The sequence below is a fragment of the Cyrtonyx montezumae genome, unplaced genomic scaffold, assembly GCF_038088225.1.
Source record: "Cyrtonyx montezumae isolate F1298 unplaced genomic scaffold, pur_monq_1.0 scaffold_2, whole genome shotgun sequence".
Taxonomy (NCBI): Eukaryota; Metazoa; Chordata; class Aves; order Galliformes; family Odontophoridae; genus Cyrtonyx; species Cyrtonyx montezumae.
Window position 1 is genome coordinate 14,097,744 of NW_027071936.1, and position 10,706 is coordinate 14,108,449.

Here is a 10,706-nt window from a genome sequence, read left to right on the forward strand (position 1 = left end):
AGATACCCTTCCCCCTCAGAAATTGATGGTAGAGGTTGAAATCTTAATGATAAATTGAGATGGCACACTGGAAACACCCATTTTGCTTGTCCCTCTGATTGCTGAGGTACCAGGGACCCTTCCAGGTAGGGACTAGGAGCGCACATTACAAATTTATACTTAGGGCCACTGTCTGCCAGTTATCTGTTGTGTATGTTATCCTGCTGCGCTGGAAACAGCACGCTCGCCCTGTTTGGGTAGATCAGTGGCCCCTTTCAGATGAAAAACTTAAAAAGTTCAGACAACTAGTTACTCAAGAGTTCTAATTAGGACATATTGAGCCCTCACTTAGCCAATGGACTACCTTGATTTTTGTCATTAAGAAACACTCAGGTGCCTTTCGCTTGCTTCATGATTTGCGTGCGGTTAATGCTCAGCTACTGCCTTTTGGTTCGGTCCAACAAGGAGGACCTGTTTTGTTGGCCATTCCAAAGGGTTGGCTGATGGTGGTCGTTGACCTCGAAGACTGTTTTTTCTCTGTCTCTCTCGCAGAAGAGGACAGGGAAGCATTTGCTTTCACAATTCCGACTTTGACAAACAATGAAGGACCTGCAGGAAGGTTTCAGTGGTGTGTCCTCCCAAAGGGAATGATGTGCTCCCCCACGATTTGCCAACTGCTAGTGGGAAATGTTCTGAAGGCAGTCCGAAGAGACTTGGCTCCGTGTACGATTGCACATTATATGGACTATCTGTTGTTTGCTGCTTCCTCTTACTTAGGGCTTTATGTGCACGTGCCGCTATTGCCATCATGGGTTTACCTAGTCAGATCAAGACGGATAATGGGTCCTGCTTTACCTCACGCTCGACCCAGGAGTGGTTAGTGTTGTGGGAAATCTGTCATACTACCCAAGGGCAGGCGATTGTGGAGCGTGCTAACCGCCTTCTTAAGAATAAGATAAGCGTCCTCGGGGAGGGGAAGGGTATAGGGACAGAATAGCTGTCGGTAGATAGGCAGAAATCTTAGCAAAGGCCCTCTACGCATTGAATCACTTTGAATGCGGAGACTGCAGCCGAACCCCTGTGCTGAAGCATTGGCAGCCCAAGACTGTTAGTGAGGGACCTCCAGTGAAGGTGAAGGCAGACAGTGGGGTATGGGAGGCAGGCTCGATGATCTTGGTGTATGTGGGGTAGAGGATATGCAGCAATAAAACAGCATGAAACAACGAGTATAAATGTGGGTTCTATCACAGAAAGTAAAACCAGATATTAGCAAAGAATGCAAGGACTTCACTGGGATGTGAGTTTCTCATCTACGGAGAATGCTCCTGAGGAATCCGAAACCGATGACCGAAGGATGTACCATCAAATAGGGATCCACTCATCGAGAGCAGCATCACATCCGCATCGTTGACGCTTCCGATGTTGCTGATTTTTATGGTAAAAGGGGAGGAGGGAATGTACCTCCTACAACAGCCACGTAATGTCTGGGTCACGTGGGCAAACGTTACGGGACAAACAGACTTCTTAGCCTTCATTCTGCTACCTCCCCCTTTCGTTCCTGCTTAGTGGGTTTGCTGAGTTACAGTTGGAGGAGTTTAAAGATTATACGGTGAATTACGCTGAGCGTGAAAACGGCATGGACGTGGCCAACCAAACAGTGTGTCTAATTCAATCATTGAATCATACCCTTCCATGGAACCCTCAGGAACTGGACATATTAGGGTCCCAGGTGATCAAAAACAGGTCAGAAGGTGATACGCATACGTGTGTCCTTTTCGGCTCCAAATACCGCAGAGTAAATAAGGCCTGTTACAACCCCTGTGTCAACAAGTCAAGGACAGTGTTCAGCCCAATGAATACGAGGAGTTTTTAGATAATTGGTCCGTATTGTGGGTTCACACAAAACGTGACCTGTTCTTTTTATGGAGATTGGTCTGATTGGTGTTAGGGACAGAAAGAGGGGGTATGGTCAAGGGGATACCCTAATGGGACCGACTGCGCAGTGTGCGGGGGTAACTGTATAGCGCCATGGAACCACTATGCATATGGGTTTACCTATGCGGTAGGTAGCAAAGAGAAATTGTGGAACAATTGGACTGCTAAGGCGCTGACACGGGGATTATTCCTAATTATTCCTAATCTGTGGAGATAGGACTTGGCAGGGTATCCCAAAGAACCCCCACGGGGGTCCGTGTTACTTAGGGAAGCTAACAATGCTTGCTCCAAATCACACTGGCTGGCTTAGTATGTCTCATAGCTTACATTCTAATAGGCATCGTTACGACAGGAGTCTGGGTTCTGGGTGGTATGATGAAGTTAAGCTGTGGAGCATCACAGCGCGCGTCTTCACCTCAATCTTCGCGCCGGGGGTTTCAGCAGCAGTAGCTTTGACGCAAATAGAAAGGCTGGCATGCTGGTCTGCAAAACAAGCCAGTTTGACAACGCTTGTGATAAATACTATGCTTGAAGATCTTAATAGTGTCTGTTATGCACTGCTACAGGATAGAGCAGCTATTGATTTCTTGCTGTTGGTTCAAGAACGTGGATGTTAGGATGCTGAAGGAATGTGCTGCTTTAACCTCTGTGATCTCAGCATGTTGGTTCACAAATGACTACAATGGATTCAGGAACATAGACACAAGATAAGAGTGATCCCTTTGGGAGCTGGCTAGATGGACTGTTTGGGGGAATAGGCAATTGCTCAAGGTTTTAGTAATAGGGCTTGCTATCTTTGTATGTTCTCTGATTTGCCTTCGATGATTTATGGGATGTTTGCATTACTGCCTGTAACCAATGATGGAAAAGACTTTTGAGCAACGGATGGAGTATCACAGGTTGTGTGAGAGATTGTAGAAAGGTACAGGTAGCATTCATGCTGTAACGGGGCAAGGCTTTACCGAGCATGGGGAGGGGGAGATCCTGCAGCAGTCGCCTGAGGGGAATTGGCTATCATTGCGTACCCATCCATTGCACTCCTCCAGGAGTTTCCCACCAGAGGGAGCAGTTGGTCTTTGTTATTTTGACAGACAACACTGTGCTCTGTGGTTGCCTTTGTTTGCGTATTGGGCTTAATTGTAGTGATTTACTACCCTTTTGTGGGCACTTTGTGCGAGCGTGTCCAAATTGCATGTAGCTGAAACGTGTGCAGGTTAAGGGGTATGAGAGCAAATGGCCAGGCTGCTAGCTCAGCTTGGTATAGATGTGTGCTGACATTCATACGTGTGTTAATCGCTTGCTCGGTAGTGGGATTTTTTTTTAAAGCATGTAACATTTTCTGGTAATGAGCATTGGCATTTTTAATTGCTAGCTGTTGAAATATGACTGCTCTTGCCTGTGTGTTATTGACCCACTTCTCCAGCAAATTTTTAACCCTATCCAGAAACATTATATATGGTCCTTGGGGCTGCCTTTTAATGTTTCTAAAAGACTGTCTCTGTTCCCCCACCTCTGGCGCAGCCCGGAGGACACGCGTAGTCAGATGCATAATTTGCTGTGAATCCCTGCAGGAGGGTTATATCTGCTGAGCTGGGGTGGAGAAATCCCCCTCCCCGATCAAAGCATTGACGTCTATAGCCCTAAGTGGACTTCTTTGTGGTTGCACTTGATTTTTATTTGCCTGCACCTGTGCCAGTCCTCTCAATTTTGATCCCACATAATATTCTCCATAGAGGTTATGATGAGACAACATATCACTTTTAAAGTCATGTGGTGTAAAAATGGAGCTATCATATGATATAGCCCCAGAACCAGAGCAGTGGCAGGAGACTACGATTACAGGGAATGCCCTTGACATATGCGTCTCCAGTTTTCCTAACCTTCCTTGGAATGAGTGCTTGTACATTGTGAGAGTCAGGGGGAGACAGATCCTGCTCTTTGTCAGCCTGTCAGGCCAGGATCGAAGGGATCATTGGGGTCCTCACGAGGTGAGGCGGCAAGCCCCCACCACGGCAATGGTAACAAGGGGGCTGTTGGCTCAGTGAGTCAAACTGAGGGGAAGCCTGCAGCTCTTTTCATTCTTGGGCGGACTGGGGGTGACCGATGATTGGCCTGCATGACTTTTTAAAGCTTGAAAAATTTCACTCCAGGTTTTACGCAACCCAGATGTTGTCTTATCACCTTTAGTGGATGCATCCCACAGTTTCCCCCCGGTCCCTTCTGAAGTCTCTGGGTCATAAACTGAACGATTGGTGATGGAGGAATCCTTCCTGGTGGTCCATGCAAGCGTTTGCTGTAGGTTGGGGGAGGATACCAATGCATCCCCATTGTTTAATTATAGATTGAAAAGTAACTAGGATGTTTTTCTGTTCAGAGTTTGTTTTGTTCCTCATAGTGTGTGTACTTAGCTTCGTCCAGCAAAAGGTAATCATCGCAGTTAGGGATGATTGATCCTTGGGCTGCCGCGTTTATCTCGATGCTCCCCTGTACAGGTTCTCTGCATTTGTCTCTGTGCACTGCACGCTCTGCATTTATCTCAACACGCCCCACATTTGTCTCAACGTGCTCTGGACCTGTCAGTCTTCAAGTCAGGCCTAGTCCCTGTTCAAGTCCCTGTCTGGGTGCTAGTTGTCGCTAGTTAGCAACATGACACAGGACTCTCGTTTTAGGAAGGTTTCTTTATTGCTGTGTTTCCATATTTTTCAAATATGTTCTCAATTATGTTCTGAGATCTATTCTGATGCTACCTGAAACTGTGAGACTCTCTAACTCAACTGAGTACTGGCAAAGTTCCCTAACAAGTCGTGGTAAACACCAGAGAGCTTATCTTATGCCTGGCTACCAAATATCCCTGTTTAGTCTATCCATTTCTTTCCTAGCCCCACAGTATCAGCAAGTCAACATTTGAGAAGGTCAGACCCTCCTCTCCATCTCCTGCAGACATAGAAAAAAATTCTTGATCAGGAAGCCTGTGGCAAAGTGTATTAATCACGAGCATGGTATATGGGCACATCTTTATGGCTCATAACTACTTGAAAGAATTTCACTTACTACTATATCTTCAGATAGTTAATCCGTGTTCCTTTGCCTGAGCCAATTCCTTGTGTAAGTGAAGGTCACGCAGAGATTCAGTGCTAAGCTATTAGTCTATGTGTCAGTGCGCCTTTCTCATTCAGACTTTCTAAAGGCGTGTTTCCTGTTATGAAGAAAAGCTGAGGTCGAGTTAATTGTTACTTTTAATTGCTCAAGTGCTATGGGGCCTGTGGGTAAGGCGATATCACACCATATGCCCTGTGAAGATGGGTACTGTGAGCCGCTTTATATAGTGTTATTTATTGGTTTTTAGTTCTGCAGTAGAGAGTTGAAGTTGGTTTGAACTTTATTTTGTCCTTCCCAAGAGTATGGGTGATACCTGTCAGGTAGTTGTTAGCTGGAAGTGCAAACAGAGGCTAACTAACAAGAAGCAATTCTATAATTATTGGGTGGATAACTTGACGATGAGTGCTGGTATCCCTGGTTGTTATTGGGCGACAGGTATTTGCCAGGTTTTCAATTGTATTTCAGACACTTGTGCCACCTCAATTCCTTCTTCCTTTGCTTCTCTAGAGGACTATCAGTGAGACCAGATCCCTTCCTCTTACTGAGGTTGGCACTCACTTGTTCCGGGCGATCAAAGCTGGCTATCCTGTCGACCTGGAGCGAGCGGGTTTGACTCCTGAAATTCAACAGATCGTTTCTGATGTTATCCGTAATCCTCCTATTGACTCAGGTGAGCATCACAGCCCTTGTCTGAAGCTTCTCACAATAGTGGTATAGTAATGAAAGGAATGTAAATAATCACAACTCTGCTACTGCTTTAGGATGCACCTATAATTTCTAAAAGACTTGTGGCTGTAGCAGGACAGAGCGCTGCGATGACAGTTTTGCTTGCTTTTCAAGGTTGTTTCAGAATAGGGCAATCAGGCTTCATTAAAGACCCAAAGAAGGTAGCACTCTGTAGGTCCTTCCAATTGACCGCATTGTGCTGGAAAAGATCTAGGCACTATTCTTAAAAGTGTATTTATTTTCTTGAGTGAAAGGCAAGCTCAAAGAAATCCACCTGGCAGAATCTTTCTGTATATACTGGCTTCTGGACAATATGCTGAAGCAAAGCTGTTAAGTTCCTGCAGGGAAACATGTCTGCAAATGACTTGTTTATGAGGAGGAAGTAGGATAGTGCAGGAAGTACAGCTCTTCTTCTTGGCACCGTGACCTTGGGCTAGTTCAGAAGCTGAAAGCAAACGTTTACTGTTCAGTGGCTCTGCACATGAGGCACTGAAAAATGAGTTTTGTCCTAGGAGTTTTATTGCTTAAGTTAGCAGAGTGTTCTGACTTGCTACTTGCAATACTTGTGTACTTTTGCAGATGGTGTCCTTTCAGCAGCAGTTACAGACCCCATCAGACTGTCAGCTGTATTTCTTAAACATACTGCTATGCATGTTCTGTTCCAGTTTAGCAGAACGTGGGAATGCTATTCAGTCTGTGTATATAGCCTTCATTTCACGAGAAAATGGTTTACAGGAGAGGCAGGTTAGAGTTAGGGTGATGATGATGTTTTAGACTAAATGTGAGATGGTAAGTTTCTGTGGATGAGCTGGGAATTAATTCCACTATTTTGTGATAGAGTTTCTCACAAAACGTCTGGGTTTTCCATGCCTAATTCTATCCATTCCTGAGAAACAATTGATGTATCTTAAAGTGTAAGAAAATAGTCAATGGGAGTCAGAGCAATTTAAAATTATATTTATTTTTTTCCAAGACACCACCAAAATTCAAGCAATTAGAGAACTTGTTCCTGCAAATATCGAACAGTATCTTATCCAGATGGCTATTGTGTTGCTGGAGAAAAAAAAGGATGGCAGTAAGCCGCAGCATGGTACAGGTGCCAAAAGGATGCTGGTGTTGTCAGACGGGCAGCAGAAGACGGAAACAGACCAAAGAAATAGCGAAGCTTTGTGCAGTGGAAGAAAGGTTAGTAAAAATCTCTATAACTGGTTTTGTGAAAAACGTTTCTTCTTTTTTAGAAGCAGGCTAAATGCTGTTTGTTGTTGCTGTTTGCAGTACTGCTTAGCACGTCCGTCTTCCCAGTCTACCTTTTCCTCTGAATAAGAATTTCTCTCCTCTGAGATTTGACCAGGAGGTTCCTCTTCCCAAATGTTGACCTAGGAAAGAGATCAGCTCCCTGATTGGTCCTGTAGCTGTTTACCATTATAACTGCAACTTAATAATGGGTTCAGAATAGGGGCGATCGTCTTTGGCTATTGTCCAGCCGTTCAGGCAGTGAATGTAAAAGTTTCTTTGTAAAATCTGGGGATTTTGAGTAGCTGAGGTCTCGAAATGGAAATTTCTGCCTGAAATGAAAGCTCTATGTAATCTTGATCGTTTATAGACAGTCTGTGTTCTGCCCTCCTTGGTACCTGATGACCCACCTAATGTGTAAAATCAATCCCTTTCTTTCTCGAAAGCTCTTAAGACGCTGCTGCTCAGGCCGCTGGATGTAGCTGTAATAACAAGAGAAGTGTCATGCTTTAAGTTTGAGTCACTGGGAGAAATTTGCTCTATAAAGAAATACAGAGCTTGCTACTGCAGTTTGAGAAAGGCTAGGCCAGCCTTCCCAGCCCCATGCTTGCCTCTGTGTCTTCACAAGTCACAGTTGAACACTTCGTACAAAAGGCTACCCTCTAATTAATTATTCCAAGTGGGAATGGTAAAAAGAAACGGCGAACTCTAAATCCTTTTGCTGCTTGCATGGATAAGGACTTCGTGTTTGTTCTTTACAGAGGTCTGGGATGGTTTCTTTAGCTTGGGCAAAGATAATTTTTTATGCCTTGCCAAATTGTCCAAATTGATTGTCTTGCTTCCCTTACCACTGCCTTGTTCCTACAGTGTCTGAGCATGTTTGTTTTTTTTCCCCAAAGTTCATCTGGCAGTTCAATTGTATGAGCTTTGATAATGTTTTTCCTGCTACTGTTAGCTGCTGAAGCGAATAACAGGGATGATGTACTCCTAGAGATCAAGTTCATCTTCTACTAAGAAGCAGACTGTGCAGATGTAAAATGTAAAACTAGTCATGACAGACTACATTCACTCCTCATGAGAAATCCTAATTTTAATAACTCCCTGTAGCAGACAGCTTTTGAAAATTGCTAATGGATGTTATTTTTCTCTTTAACATTACATTGTTTCCCTTGTAGGGTAATTTGACCAGTCCTACACTGAAGGAAGGAGGTGAAAAAAGCCACCCGCGTGTGGTGCCCTCAGCTTTGGTAAGTAGGTGTGTTCTTAATAAAACCAAGTATGCATGCAGTAGCCATCAGCAGTTAGTGATTCTCTAAGTGAGACTGAAATAATGCATCAGAGATACATAGTTCATGCAAAAATCTTAGCTTAAGCTGTTTCCGTCAGTAATGCAGAGGCATGATGCAGCAATACCAAGTTCATACGTTTGTGCCCACTGTGCTGTTTTCAGCTAACACCTTTGCTTGAAAGACATGCTTCCATGCCAGCAGCATTGTATTTTCAGGCAATTATTTTGAGTTCTTCGAGCCCCTGGGACTGAGGGTATTTTCTTCTTCTCTACCAAAAAAAAAAAAAAAGAAAAGAAAAAACAAAAAAAAACCCAAGAAAAAGGCAAGCCCAGGTGAAAATTTCAGTTCCCTTCTTTACAATGAATGCATTTCACTTGTTCAAATTTTGTTATGGTGAAATGGATAAGAAATAGCTAGGGATCTCATTAAGGAGAGGTGCTGGAACTCCTTGTTATAGTCTAATTTACTTCCCAACAAGCTAGTTTGTGCTTTAATGCTGTGATCTATCTAACAGCTGCCTCCTTTACTGTCCAATGCAAAGGCCACATGGAGCACAGATGATGCCCAGCCAGGTAACAGAGGCGCAGCAGACTACACAGAGCCTGTCCAGCTGGCCTCCAGGAAGCACCTAGCCCTCAGTTCTGCTGAAGAACTGTTTGCTGACACTCAGCCAAAGGTGAGGTGCCAGAGCAGAGCACAGAGATGGTGATTTCAGTGTTAAGCCCAAATCCAGCTTCTGTTTGAGCTCTTCGAGCATAAATCCTCACCCTGATTTGTCAGCCCGTTTCTCATGGTTACGTGCTTGATGCAGAACAAAACATCTCTTGTCTTGCCTGTGATGAGCTGGAATACACTTCTACGACAGCAGTTTGTCGTAGGAAATGTTTCCCCAGTAGATCTTGCCAGCCCTCTAGTGGCAGGTGCTTCCGAACCCCTGAAGGGAATGTTTGGCTCCTTCTCTAAGGCTGTGTGCGGTTACTGCTCACCTGTAGGCCGTGATCACGGAAAGATTCCGCCCACAAGGGGTTGCCAATAGTAACCAGGTAAGGAAGCAGTGCCAATTGTAACCAAATAAGGTAATAATGCCTGTAGCAGCTAGATAAGGAAGTAGTTACGCAAGCGCTTGAGGGGCGTAGACGGAGCCATGGTAGACTATATAAGTTGCTGTCACGGACAAATAAACGCCATTTTACCACCCACCACATTGGTGTGCACCGAGGTAGATGGACGGACCGATGAGTCCCTAACTTTAACGAACACCTGAATGAAGCCGGAGCACGGGAAAGGCTTCACTCACCACACCAAAGATTTCTGCAGTGGTGTTCGTGTGAGGAAGCTGTATGAGCCCAGACAATACATTTCTCTAAAGGCTGCTCGTGTGGCTGTGACCAGCATCACTGATTGTACAGCTTATCTCGATTTCCAGTTTGAGGCCGGGAAGCTGGTGTTTTCGTTGTGTTTTGTGTTCATAAATCTATTATTCTGGTTAGTTTATCTCCATCCTCAATTAAGTTTTTAGGTAGGCATTATTCTTAAACTGCCCAGCAGCTATCTTACATGGACAATGGAACTTATTAGAACATTATTTACTGTTCATGCCCTTGGAGAGCTTTCAGAACATAGCTTTTTAAGTGCATTTTTCTGTACCAGGAACAAAGGGGGCCAGCGTGATGGTCTCTGCACCCTTCCTGCTCCACCTGAGCTTTCACTGGGAGCCCTGGTGTTGCACGTTGTATAGGCTCTACAGCAGCCTCTCTCCTGGCTGTAGATCAGTCCTGATGCAAATCCTTCCCAATGGAAATCAGGCCCTCCATTATTTAAGAACTGGTGGCTGAATAAAGAGCGGAAACCCATTTATCTCAGGAAGAGCGTGCTGTCGTGGAATTTATGCTTTGTGTTGCTATGGCATCCAGTGAAAGATGCCCTGTGGAGTTGCAGAGAGCACAGCGTGGTCTGCAGAGCTGATGGCGTTCCTGCTGGGAGGGGAGCTGGTGAGCACTGGTAGTCATCAGGGAAGGTAGCTGAAACATGGGTGCCTCAGCATGGTAAGGGTTAGGCAGTTGGTCTTCTCCCTGGGTGTCACACAGAGGAGCAAAAGTTATTTTATTTGCCCTTTTGACAGATTGTTTTGTTTCAAAACGATTTCTGACAATAACACCTGGTAGAGGCGTGTCAGTGCATTATGTCAGGCCTGATGTTTCCCTGCCACCAGCGAATTTACACAGTCAGCTGCTCAAAAAGGCCCTGCACTTCAGGGAGACACCAGCTTTCCACTGCCCGCATGAGGATGATGGGCATCTCCTGACAACTGCTGTTTGGGTTGCTGAGCCATAAGTTGTCATTGGATATAGAAATGTGCTTTTTTATGTCTGTTTTATGCCTTTTTTCTTTTTTCAGAGCTCCCAGCCCCCGGGTAAGAGGAAGGTGCCCCCATGGTTTGGAGCC

At 44.9% G+C, this 10,706-nt stretch overlaps 1 protein-coding gene across 1 annotated transcript in view; it reads left to right on the forward strand.

Annotated features, from left to right (window-relative positions):
• WRN (WRN RecQ like helicase) overlaps window positions 1–10,706 on the forward strand; it is a 50,974-nt gene that overhangs the window by 40,164 nt on the left and 104 nt on the right. Inside the window, 5 exon segments of the mRNA XM_065736479.1 lie at window positions 5,521–5,683; window positions 6,713–6,924; window positions 8,148–8,219; window positions 8,803–8,937; window positions 10,659–10,704. Coding sequence (XP_065592551.1) covers window positions 5,521–5,683; window positions 6,713–6,924; window positions 8,148–8,219; window positions 8,803–8,937; window positions 10,659–10,704 — 628 coding nt within the window.